General features: G+C 37.5%; 2 protein-coding genes across 2 annotated transcripts in view; one reads left to right on the top strand and one right to left on the bottom strand.

Annotated features, from left to right (window-relative positions):
- The window catches only part of Svopl (SVOP-like), a 101,387-nt gene that overhangs the window by 3,528 nt on the left and 84,125 nt on the right, over positions 1–13,734 (bottom strand). The gene's annotated exons all lie outside the window — the stretch shown is intronic.
- The window catches only part of Trim24 (tripartite motif containing 24), a gene marked incomplete in the record, with an annotated part of 112,665 nt that overhangs the window by 71,644 nt on the left and 27,287 nt on the right, over positions 1–13,734 (top strand). Inside the window, 2 exon segments of the mRNA XM_013504966.1 lie at positions 69–215; positions 8,243–8,360. Of these exon segments, the coding sequence (XP_013360420.1) occupies positions 69–215; positions 8,243–8,360 (265 nt within the window).

Genomic DNA, 13,734 nt, shown 5'->3' with positions numbered 1-13,734 from the left:
CTGAACATGACCATTGAAATGAATGTTAGGTGCAGAGGCTAATTTTGAAACTTACACCTTCTCTTCAGAGCCTTGCAAAGGACCATCGCATGAAACTTATGCAACAGCAACAAGAAGTGGCTGGGCTTTCTAAACAGCTGGAGCATGTTATGCATTTTTCTAAATGGGCAGTTTCCAGTGGCAGCAGTACAGCATTACTTTATAGCAAGCGACTGGTAAGATATAGTATGGTATTTAACGTTCTTTAAAAATGTACAACAAAACAGTAGAGTTATTGGGATGCTTGAAGTTCAGAAGCGAGCCACACACAGTGCTGTGGGTCTGCAGTCCCAGCTATTTGGCAGGCTGGGGCAAAAGATGGCTTGTTCTAGAGTATGAGGCCAGCCTGGCAATGCCACAAGACCCTGTCAGCAAACCAGAACAAAAAACAAAGTTCAGTAATGCACATTAGTCTATTTATGCTTGAATACTTTTTTCATTTTGGTAGTTGTAATTGATCAAAAGTGTTTAACTGGCATAGTTTTGGTACTTTTTCAATTTTAATCTGTAGTCATGTCTTCATGGCAATTGAACTTAATACAAATAATAATAATGATAATAATAATAATGATAGTAAACATTTATTGCTCACTCATAGGTCCCAGGGTCCTATTCTAAGTATTTTCCATTCATGAACTATTGTGGCCATAATCTGACTGCATGTGAATCCCCTGGGGATGTTGTTCTGGCAGGTCCATCATAGGGCCAGGCTGTGTGTTTCCAACATGCATCCCTGGTGCTAATGTTCCTAGTTTGGGGAGACTGTTGAATTTTTAATAAAGTGAAGCCAAGCAGGAATTTTGAAGAATGTTTATACATCTTGACTTCCTGTTACTAAGTATCTTCTTGATCCTTGCTACAAAAAGCACAGAGACATACTCTGAAGTGTTACGACATCCAAATCGGTTTTCTGTCACTCAGTCTAGTTTTTGGAATAAAGTGACAGAAAGCTTCCATGTCAGTTTAAATAGGGAAATGTTCTTCTGTTTTTTGTTTGTGTATGAGCCAGGGCCTGAAGGTGTATTTTCATGGGTGACGTCCCCAAGGAAAAGAAAGCACACAGATCAGACATCAGGAACAACAGCAGCAGCAAGAGGCTTCATTGTCTGGCTTGTACTTATTAGTCATTATCAAGTTTTACATTCTTGTGTAGTGTCATAGCCATACTGCACATGCGTGGTTGTCTATGCTAAGTCATGCTTATATAAGTGTAATCCGATGTGGGCCTATCTATGTCAAACAGGTGTGTCATGCCCTTATGTGTCCTCAGATGCCATGGCCGTGAAGTAATCCACAGTGGCTCCCACAGTTTGGTTTTGGTTGTTTTACTTTGTCGGTTACTGGGGATTTGAACCTAGAGCCTCCATCATGCTAGAGAACCACTGAATTGTATATCTGGACAAGCTTTTATAAAGCAGGCTCAAATACTGAGTGGCTATTCAGATACTGATTTGTGACTATTTCTAAAATTACTCCTAGTCATGAATTATATTCAGTTTTTATGAGTGTTTTAGTTTCCTTTGGGAATACACTAAGCAGAGGAGTTGCTGGGTCATATATATGGTAGTTATACTTTGAGTTTTTCCCATAATGGCTGTTTCCATAATGTTTTCTACAGCAGTTCTACCAATTTATATTCCCACAAACAGTGCCTATTTCTCTTTTCTCCTGGTCCTCATCTTTATTGCCACAATAATAAGTGCGGGGTGATATCTCATTGCAGGTTTGTGTGTCTTTGCTAATTGTTAATGTAGAGCACCTTTTCATATACCCATTGTCTTTGGGAAAATGTCCATTCAGATATTTTGCCTATTTTTTAATCAGGCTGTTTCATTTTTCTTATTGTTGTATGGATTCCTTATATATCTTCAGTATTAACTTTTACCAAACATAGTGTGCAAATATTTTAAGTTGTAGGCTGCCTTTTACTTTTTTCCTTTGCTGTGCTAAAGCATTTTAATTTTAGGTGTCTTGTTTATGTTTGCTTTTTGTTGCATGAATTTTTCATGTGATAACCAAAAAAAAAAAAAAATCATTGCTAAGAAAGGCCAATATCAAGAAACTTTCCCTCACTCTTCCTTTTAGGAACTGCACCCTTGACCCTTTACCCATTTTTAAATTTGAAACAGGTTCTCACAGTTGTCCAGGCTGTGTTCAGCCTTTTCCTCCTCCTGCCTCAGGCACACAGAGTGCTGGGATTACAAGTGTATGGCGCCAGGTACCGCTAGCACATAGCTTTAATGAACCATTATTTATGTTCTGTAATTACCTAGGCTATATGGTGCTCAAAATTACTAAACATGTGTTACAGGAGTTTTGTCAAGTATAGTGGTTTACATTTTAGATGGGTGATAAATCATTGTGCAGCAAGAGAACTTTTTTTATCTGTACATTGAATGACAATAAAATACAAAATAGAATTTTGTTACAGGATGTGAGATAAGGAGCTCCTTTTGGTACTACTTTCAGTCCTGCTATAACTTAATTAAGAAACAGTTACTCAGTGTCTCACTTAAAAAATAAAATTTTAATCATAAAAGAAAGAAATCATTTTAAACAGACCCTCAAGAGCAAAGAAGTATTTACATCCAAGGGATTTGCCTCATTGTTGCTTTTTAACTAAAGCTGATTTCCTTCTAAGGAACTATTCACACTGATTCTTTTTTCTAAGCAAGAAATCTTAACATTATTCAGTTTCCACCCCATTAGAGATATGATACAAAATACTAAATTATTAATATGTCTGAGGGAGAAAAAAACAGGTTTTTAAGAAATAAAAACTAGGCAGCATCTTTCCAGCATGAAAAGCGGCATCAGCATAGTGACTGAGGACAAGGGGCAGTGAGAAGGATTGGGGGCCGCACAAGCAATAGGCCAGCAGCCAGAGAGGTGGAGTGCTGAGGGCCCATGGAGAGGTGGCAGAAGGAACAGACAGTGCTCTTTAGGCTCCAAATAAGTTGGTTAAATAACCCCTGCATTAAGTAATAGAGAAATGCATTGAAAGTCATGGAAACCAAGTTTCTAGAGAACTTAGAAGCAAGGCTAGAAAAGATCCTAAGGTGTGTTAGATTGGAATTGGAGGCATAAATGTGAACCTGAGTTTTATTTTACGCATGTATGTATGCCGATAGATTAGAAATTATTGTAGATATGTTTGTGTGCTATACCCTAGTATCAGTGAGCCACTGTCCTTTCGGATAATTTACTTCAAAACACCCAGGAGGGGCTGGGGATTTAGCTCAGCGGCACAGCGCCTGCCTGGCAAGCGCAAGGTCTTGAGTTCGATTCCTGGTACCAGAAGAAAAACAAAACAAAATAACAAAAAAAAAACACCAAGAGAGGGAAAAGTGCAAGTTGTGCCCTGAACTACTCACTTTTTCTTTCTCTCTACTCATCTGTCTCTCTTCCCCTTCCTTCCCTTCTTCCCTCCTACCCTCCTCTCTCCCTCTCACTTGTTCTCCCTTTCTCTCTCCCTCCCTCCCTTCTTCTCCCTCCCTTCTTTCCTTCCTTTAGAATCTTACTGTGTACCCATGCTGATCCCAGACTTGTACAAGTGATCCTCCCATCTCAGCCTCCTGAGTAGCTCGGACTACAGACATACCCCACCACTTCTGGCTTCTAGAATGTCTTTATACACTAGAAAATAGGAAAACGCTTAGAAAATCTCAGGGACATGTCAAAGGCACTACGATCCAGCCTGCTAGGCATGTAAGGAACAAATTTAGAAATGAAAACAAATCACTGTAATAGTGGATTATAATGCTTTGCATGACTAAGGAATACATGAGTCCATAGTAATATGTATTAGTAAGCCATAAATCAGTGCAGGAAGAGGTTGAGAAGATGTAAACCAGTGAATGTGGAAGAGCTAAAAGACATACAGAAGCTCATTTGGCCACTGTCATAGAGATAATCCAGGAGGAACACTGGGTTCTGACATAGTCTTAACATACCTCTTCAGAAAGTAGTAATCGGTTACAAAAGGGAATTGGTAACTTTAAGGTGGAGATTAGGCAGCAGAATCACTTGTGGCAGGACAGTTGACGTTCTGTATGTCCTGACACACCATTCAGGGGTGGGCTTTTTGTTTTGTTTTGTTTTTTGGTCTTTCTGAGACAGGGTCTCAATATGCAGTTCAGGCTGGCCTCGAACTCACAAGGGTCCTCCTGCCTCAGCCTCCTGAGTGCTGAGATTATAGGCGTGCGCCACCACACCCAGCTTTGTGGGGTGTTTTTTGACAGTGCTTTACCTAAGTCTTATCAGGAAGAAGTATGGATCACATCCCCCTTGAAAGGTATCTTACAGAATTATTAGTCCTACAATCTTTAAAGTCCATCAAAGGTAAGGAGAGAGAAAGACTAGTAAATTAAGGGCTGTGGCAACTGATTGCACCTTTTATTCCTTAATAGCATGATGGAACAGAGACAGTGCTGGGATAGTTAGTACTTGGTAGACATCTTTGGATAGTAGTACAGTAACACAGTTTTCTCAATTTGGCTTTTCTAGGGAATATTCGCAATGGTATGTTTATGGGAGAGAGGACTTCGTGTACACATCTTCCTCTCAAAAGTTTTAGGCAAAGATCAGTAATAACCTGTGATGTGTGTAGGAGCAGTTGTGTGGATTTTGGAGTAAAGTTGATACAAATGGGGAATCTAGATCAAGGGAATATGGGTGTTCTACCCTTTTTTCTACAATTTGAAATTATTTAAAAATACTAAAAGATTGATCAAACCATTAAAGAGAATAAAAGAAACAAAAAAATATGGTAATCTGAGCAACTTTACTGAAGATAACAATATGTAATATAACAACCACTGTTAATTCCTATCACTTTGTTCTGAAGCCCTGTATCATTTTTATTGTTTTTGCTTTGTTTTTATCTGTGTTGTTGATATTTTGCTGCTGTTCTTTTTTTATTCCTTTAAAATAAAAAATAAAATGACATCAAAAGATTAAAAAAAATTAAAAGGCTATTATCAAAAAGACAGAGGTGTTGGAAATGTGGAGAAAAGGAAACCCTTGCACATGGTTGGTGAGAATGTAAATTAGCGTAGCCATTTTTGAAAGCCATATTAAATATAGAATAGATATATGCTCCAGCAGTCCTACTGCTGGACTGGGTGTAGATCAAAGGAAATGGAGTTAGTGTGTCATAGAGATACCTGCATTCCCATGTTTATGGCAGTACTATTTATAATAACCAAGATATGGAACCAGCTCAACTATCTGCCCACAGATGGATGTATAGTGACAATGCAATACTGTTTAGCCTTTAGAAGGAAAGAAATCCTGTGTTAGTTCCCTTTCTGTTGGTATAACTCAATACCAGATTGGGAATGTACAAAGAATAAAAAGTTTGGCTCATGGTTCTGGAGACCGTAGGAGTCGAAGATTTAAGTGGCTACAGTGGTGAGGACTTGTTTGCTGGCAAGGCAGCAAAGGGCATCACTAGGTGAGGGACAGAGCCATACTAGTTCTCTTTACAGACCTGCTCTTGAGGTAAGTCATTAATCCATGAGTAGAATAATCACCTCTCTAGGTTCCCACCTACTACTGTCGTACCACCATGAGTTTGGGTGGGGACCTTAGACTGTAGCATCCTGTCCTGACAGTGTGGTGACTCTGGAGAGCATTGTGCTACATGATGTAAGTTGGCACAGATAGAGATTACATGATCTCACTTGTATGCACAAAACTTTATTCATAGAAGCAGAGAATAAAATAGTGGTTAAGGGGTAGGGACACTGTGGGGGAGATGTTGATCTAAGGATATAAATTTCAGTTAGTAACTTCAAAAGGAAATTAATATATTGTATAATATAGTCAACTATAATTAATTACCATGTGTATATTAAGAATTGCTAAGAGCAGATTTTTGTTTGTACTTGCCCAAATATAAATATGTGAGGTAATAAACATGTTAATTAGCTCAGTGTCTTTGAAGATATCAATATGTAATACAACCACCATTGTTAATTCCCTACCACTTTGTTTGTAACTCTGTATTGTCTGTATTGTGCTTGTGATATGTTGTAAAATGTTGTATGTCTGTTAATGTTTCCCTCCTTTTATCCTTAAAAAAAAAAAAAAAAAAAATTAGCTCAGTGTCATTGTTCCATAATGTACATACTTCATTAAATGTTTTGCATTATAAATGCATACAATTTTTGTCAATTACAATTTTTAAACATAATGGCTAAATTGTAGAAAATGATAAAATCATGAGGCTATTTACAAATGAAAGTTCTTAGAGTAATTGTTTTGCTTAATATCAGCTTTACTTACAGTCAGGGCTATTAGAGGATGCCGAAAGGGAATGTTACGGCAAAAATTGAAATTCAGCGAGGTAGGCACTCACAAGAGACCAAATATAGGAATAAACAAGCTTTATTGAGCCGGCGACCGATGTCCCTGACAAGCAGCCAGGGAAGGTGTTGGCCTGGATTGGACTTTGCTTCCAGTTTAAGTACCTTCTAGGGTTCCCATAGCGACCATCCAACCACATTACCTTCTTTTCAGGAATTTTACAAGAATGCCACGTAATTGTCACAGAGTTCACATTTCCCAGAAGTTGCTGGTCATGTGCTGGTCAGGTGGACCTTGGGTGGACATTGTGGTTTAACACTTAGCCTACTTCTCAATTTGCTCTATTTGTTCCTTATTTTATAGCTCTGTTTTCCTTTAGTGGGTTTTCATGGTTAACTACAGGGGAGGAGGGGGTGAAGGAGTGAGTTCAGCTACAGTTTAAATGAACTTAAGTGACTTTTAAAATGGAGTTACAAAAAGAAAATGGAGTCATTCTTGCCCTATCGGGAAGAAAGTGAGAGAACCTTAGGGAAAGGCACACTGTATTAAGTGCTATTTATTAAACCGTGCCACATGATCTCCATCATCCCTACATAAATTATTTGTAGCTAGAATTTATTATAGTTGTTTGAGATAATGTTGCAATTGAAGCAAATTTACATACTCAATAATTATTTATTGAATGCTGCCATGTAGCAGGCAACATTTTCAGTACTGAAGGAACAAAAAAGAAAATCTTTATCCTCAAGGAACTGCATTTTAGTGCAGGTAGATAGACAACACTAAGATATGTAGATTGTTGGATATTAGTAAGTCCCTTAAAGAGCAAACTGGAGGAGGAATCTGGCAGCATTGGTGTGAGGGATGCAATTTCAGATAGCGGAGAGACTATTGAAAATGGATGATGCTGACAAATAGCTGAAGGAAGTGAGGAAACAAGCCATGCATACATTCAAGGAGACAGTGTCTGCCAGAGCACATGCCAAGACTGGGGTGGGAGCTTTTATGATATGGTCAGCAAGGAGGCCTGAGGGCTGAGTCAAGTGAAGTGCTGTAGCAGGTTAGGTCTGAGAAGTAGTGGAGAGCAGTTAGCATAAGCCTTGTACTTCACTTTGAGGACTTCATTCTGAGCAAAATGAGAAACGTGCAGGGGTTTCAGGAGAGGGGTGGCATGATATGACTTATATATATTTTTTTTCTGGTAGCAGGAATCCAACTCATAACCTTGTGCTTGCCAGGCGGCACTTTGCCGCTGAGCTAAATCCCCAGCCCCCTGGTCTTTTTTTTTTTTTTTTTTTTTCTTTTTTCAAACTTATATTTTAACATAGCCACTGTAGCTGCTGTGTTGAGAATCCAGCATAGATATTGGAGGGTGGGGAAGAAATAAAAGAGACCAGTTAGAACTTAGTAAATACAGAGCTTTTCTGGAGTGGTAGCTAGCATTGTTCAAAGGTCAGATTATCCATATACAGTATCTTAAATGTAGAGCCAACAGGACTTATTGAATTTTTGTTTTGATTTGTTTTAGGGGGGGTTATTTTGTTTGTTTAGACACAGGGTATTGCTATGTAGTTCAGGCTGGCCTTAAGTTTACTTTGTATCCCAGGCTGGCCTCAAACTCAACAACAGTTCTCCTGCCTCTGCCTCCCAGGTGCTGGGATTACAGGCATGCACCACCACACCCTGCCAACAGGTTTTATTGAGAGGTAGAATGTGTAGATTGTGAGAAGATAAGTTAGAATTAGCACAAAAATATAACGTTTTGCCAAGAACATTGTGTTGTATTTTTATAGCTGACGGTTGTTTAGTCTGTGTTAACATCTATACCACAAACCATTTTTAGGTTTGCTTAGCGAAGTTGTTGATACTCAGTTCTCTCTGTGCTTTCTTCTAGATTACGTACCGGTTACGGCACCTCCTTCGTGCAAGGTGTGACGCTTCCCCAGTGACCAACAACACCATCCAATTTCACTGTGATCCTAGTTTCTGGGCCCAAAATATTATCAACTTAGGTAGGCCATTATGTATGTTTTTTCATGGTTTGTGGTACCTAAACTCAGTGATCAGGACAGCTCTTTGAAAAGATAGGCCCTTCCACCCCTCAAGGACTTCCGTTATCTAATTTTAAAGGTGTTCCATTTTTGCTAGTGTGCCATTAATATTTATATATGGAAATTAGTTGTACATGGATATGAACATGTATATTATTATTAGGACGATATGAAAATGTCTTTTGTATTGACTTCCAGTGTATCAGGATGTAAGTTTAGTAGGTTTTTTTCTGCCCATAGTATCCTGTTTATATTGTTAGTGCTATATTTATTAGTCACATTATATCCTGACATTTAAGCAGGATTTTTGATGCTTAGAATGTTTTCTGTTAAAATACCATTTTTTGTATTTCTCTTGACTTATTTTCTTTACAACCATTTGTCAGGTACCTAATGGTTCAGTTGCTTTATCTTGTTTAGGGAAGACTTTTTTTCTTTTGACTTATCAGGTTAGAGGGCGGGAAGATTGCCTACTTACGTATATGAAGTATCACATATACAGAAAAGCACCTAAATACTAGGGAGTAGAGCTCCTTGACATTTCAGAGACTGTCATTTGGTAATAGTAACAGCGGGAATGTCTTTGCAAGCAGTTCTGCAGCAAGTTACTGCTTTAGTTTTCTTTTATGCTGTTAGCTGAGTAAAAATAGGTTTTTTGCATTCTTTTTTAGTGTCTCACAGGGAAACTGTACAGCCAGAAATTTTAAGAATTCCCTGTCCACTTTGCTCCTCAGCAGCCACTGTTGCCTTTCATGATGGTTTTTAGGCTCATTGACTTTGTATCAGAATTATCAAAGATATTCTCGTCCCCAATCCTATGTTCTGGGGGGGAAATGGACTGGAGAGAGTGAGTCACTGTTTTAGCAACAAACTATGAAAGGAAGAAATGAGCTTACACGGTCTCGCCTATTGAAGAGAAGAAAAAAAATCCATGAGGCAGAGAAAATAGAAACCCCTGTAGCCAGTTTCAGAAATCTATGTGGCCATGTACATATTGATAACATAGCAAGCAATTGGAATCACATACACTGGCAACCACATTACTAGAAAGAAATGGCTTTTTTTTGTGGTTTTTTTTTTTTTTTTTTTTTTTTGCCTTTTGAGACAGGGTCTTGCTATGCAGTTTGGGCTGGCCTTGAGTACACTTCATAGCCCAGGCTGGTCTTGAACTCGCTACAATCCTCCTGCCTTAGCCTCCTGAATGCTGGGATTGCAGGTGTGCACCACCACGCCCGGCAAGAAATGGCTTTAGAAATTATATATAAAAGCAATTCTTCCTTTCCATGTGCTACTCTATTACATGTTCCTGTATACTGAGAACCTATATCATAAGTTACAAATCCAAACAAGTAGTCATATGTAGAGATATATGTGCTTAAGATATCATGACAGTTTATGTGTAGGAACATTTAAGAATTATCTTTAAAACTGCACACACATAAGTAGGCATGAATTTTCAGATCTTCTACAGAGAAAAAACAGGATCTCCTTATTACATGAGGCAAAACTCTGATATAATAAAGTTAAATAATATCTTTTCTTATACGATGTAGGAGAGCTGTCATTTACAGCTTGGTATATTTGTTTATAATGAGATGTATATTGTAACTCTTCCAAGATGGAGACAAATTGCCCAGACTTACTTATTCATGATTTCTGAGAGACATTTTATTGAAGAGTTCCAAGGAAAAGTTCTGATGATCTGGATGAATATTGGTTAATGATTTAGGACTAGATCTTCAATCTCTAAGCCTTAGGTCCTTTATCATTTAACATTCTGTATATGCAGAGTATATCCCTATCTGTAACACCACTAAACACACAGTACATAGTGAATGATGGCTATGTTTTGAAAGGATGTGTTCATTAGTAAATTAGAAATATTTGAATTTGTTCTACTGAAGACATAAACCTTGTATCCGGTCAAAGACACCCTTAAACACTTAACACTATAGTTTCAGACCAACATGTTATCTGTCAGAGAATGACCACAGTATGCATTATAAAGTGTAAAGGAAATACTGTCTATGTAAGCCTAGACTTTTTCATATATTTTCACCTAAACAATACATTATGACAGATAATGCACAGATGAGAGTAAGCTATGAAACCATTCAATTTTTTAAAATGTAAAATAATACCACACCTACCTATTTTGGATATAGGTTATTGTTAAAAATGTGTTCCTGTGACTTGTTACTTTTCTGTGAATTGTTAACTTTTAAAAAATTTTTCATTTAAAATTTCTCATATGGGCTGGGCATGGTGGCACATACCTGTAATCCCAGCATTCTGGAGGCTGAGGCAGGAGGATTGCCACGAGTTGGAGGCCAGCCTGGGCTACACAGTGAGTTCGAGGCCTGTCTGAGTTACATGGTGAGACCAAGTCTCAAAAAACTTTTTTTTATTTTAAAGAGAGTAGTAAAAGAAAAAAAAGAACAATAGTAGCATACCAACATCACACACATAAACAAAACAAAGCAAGCACATTAAAAATGATACAGAGTTTCAAAACTAAGTGAAAGGAAAAATATAACAGTGGTTGTTATATTACATACATATTGTTGTCTTCACCTACATTGCTCAGTTTACCAGATGTAAGAATGAAATATTGTTCAAGCCATTAAAGAGAATAAAAAGATAATTATTAGAGGTAAGAGTTTCGCTAGACAAGTTGGTAGGAATTCACCAATTATTGTTCAATTGTATATTATTGTCTTCAAATCAGTTGCTCAGATTACCAGATAGAAGCATGCAAAACTGGTCAGAATATAAAAAATTTTAAAATATTAACAGTTCCTTTCAGTATATCATCAGACATCAGCAATACAGTTATCCCTGTTATTTTTCTATATCTCTATCTAGCTATCTATTTATCTATTTTGCCTTCTTTCTTTTTTCTTCTTTCCCTCATCCCAGTTGTTCCTTCCTTTGAGCAATTTCTTTCCTTCTCATATCATCCATTGTAGGTTTTGAGTTTTACTTACTCTTTCACGTTCCTCACCAGGGAGACAATATGATGTTTACACATGTGGGTCTGATTTATTTATCACTTATGAGTGTGGTCTCTAGTTGCATCCATTTACTTATAAAAGCCTTGAGTTTATCTTCCTTTATAGCTGAGTAATACTCCATTATATAAAGATACCTCATCTTTTTTATCCATTCCTCAGTTGATGGGCATTTAAGTTGTTTCCAAGATTGAGCTATAACAAATTATGCTGCTTTAAACATGAGTGCAGATATATTGCTGTGGTATGGTGTTTTTAATTCTTCTGGGAAAATACCCAAAAGAGGAATAGCTGGGTTAAGTGGGACTTCCAATCCTAGTTTTGTGAGGAATCTCCAAACGGATTTCCACAGTGGTTTCACCAATCTACACTCGCACCGACAGTGGGGTAGGGTTCCTTTTTCCCCACAACCTCTCCAGCATTTGTTATTGATTGATTTCTTGATGATAGCCATTATTTCTGGGGTGAGATGGAATCTCAGTGTTGTTTTAATTTGCATTTCCTGAATGACTAATGATGTTGAACATTTTTTCATGTATTTATTTGTCATTAGTATTGCTTCCTCTGAGAAGTGTATATTCATCTCAAATGCCCATTTTTGGGTTGTGTCTTTGAATTTGGGGGGCCTGATTTTTAAAAATTCTTTATATGTTCTATATAGAAGTCCTTTGATTTTTGTGTATGTGTGTTGTTCTTTTTTTTTTTTTTTTACAGGTTCTCACTATGCAGTTCAGGCTGGCCTTGAGCTCACTTTGTAGCCCAGGCTGATCTCGAACTTGCAACGATCCTCTTGCCTCAGCCTCCCGAGTGCTGGGATTACAAGTGTGTGCCACCATGTCCGGCTGTATAGAAGTCCTTTGTCTGAGGGGCAGTTGGCTAAAATTTTTTCGTAATTTGTGGGTTTTCTTTTTACTCTATTGGTAATTTCTTTCAATGTGCAAAAACTTTTCAATAAGATGAGATCCCAGTTGTTGATTCTTTGAAGTATTTCCCATGCCGTTTGGTTTGTATTCATGAACTCTCTGCCTACTCCTATGTCTTCAAGATTTTTACCTACTTTCTCTTCCAATAGATTTAGTGTTTCTGTTTTATTATTTAGATCTTTGATCCATTTTGACTTTAATTTAGTGCATGGTGAAAGATATGGGTCTATTTTTAGTCTTCAGTATGTGGAAAGCCAGTTTTTCCAGCACCATTTATTGAAGAGACTGTCTTCCTTCCATTGAACATATTTGGACCTTTATGAAAGATAAGGAAGGTGGCTGAGTGTGTTTGTAACTGTGTCTGCATCTTCTAATCTGTTCCATTGATCCTCAGGTCTGTTTTTTTGCCAGTACTGTGCTGATTTTATCACAGTAGCTTTGTAGTACAATTTCAAATCAGGAATTGTGATGCCTCCTGTCTTTCCTTTGTTTCCCAGGATTGCTTTTGCTATTCTAGGCCTCTTCTGGTTCCAGATGAACTTTAGGAATATTTTCTCTAGACCTGTGAGGTATACTAGTGATATTTTAATTGGGATTGCATTGAATCTGTATGACAATTTTAGGAGTATGGCCATTTTCACAATGTTATTTCTTCCTATCCATGAGCAAGGAATGTCTTTCCATTTTCTGATACGATCTTCAATCTCTTTTTTCAGAGTACTGTAATGTTCACTGAATAGATCTTTTACTTCTTTTGTTAGATTGATTCCTAAGTATTTCATCTTTTTAGATGGTATTATGAAAGGTGTGGTTTCCCTAATTTCTCTCTCAGTCTGTTTGTTGTTTTTGTACAGGAATGCTATTGATTTTTGAGCACTGACTTTGTATCCAATTATGCTGCTGAATTTGGTTATTAAATCTATAAGCCTTTTGGTGGAGTTTTGGGGGGGTCTTGTACGTAGAATATTATGTCATCCACAAATGATGATAATTTTACTTCTTCCTTTTCTGTCCTTATTCCTTTTATTTCTCTCTTTTGTCTAATTGCTCTAGGTAATATTTCCAGCACTGTTTTGAATAGGAGTCATGACAGTGGACATCCTTATCTTATTCCTGATTTTAAAGTGAAAGCTTTCAATTTTTGACCATTTAGTATGATGTTAGCTGTTGGTTTATCATAGATGGCTATGATCAGCTTGAGGTAAAAAGACCATCTATTCCTATTTTCTATAGGGTTTTTATCATGAATGAGTGTTGGTCCTTATCGTAGGCTTGTTCTGCATTGGTGGAGATGATCATGTGATTTTTGTCTTTGGCTCTATTGATGTGGTGTATTACATTAATTGATTTGCGTATATTGAACCATCCCTGCATTCCTGGGATGAATCCCACTTGGTCATG

This window comes from Chinchilla lanigera, unplaced genomic scaffold (genome assembly GCF_000276665.1).
Source record: "Chinchilla lanigera isolate Chin_1 unplaced genomic scaffold, ChiLan1.0 scaffold00093, whole genome shotgun sequence".
Taxonomy (NCBI): Eukaryota; Metazoa; Chordata; class Mammalia; order Rodentia; family Chinchillidae; genus Chinchilla; species Chinchilla lanigera.
This window is presented reverse-complemented; position numbering and strand designations above follow the sequence as displayed.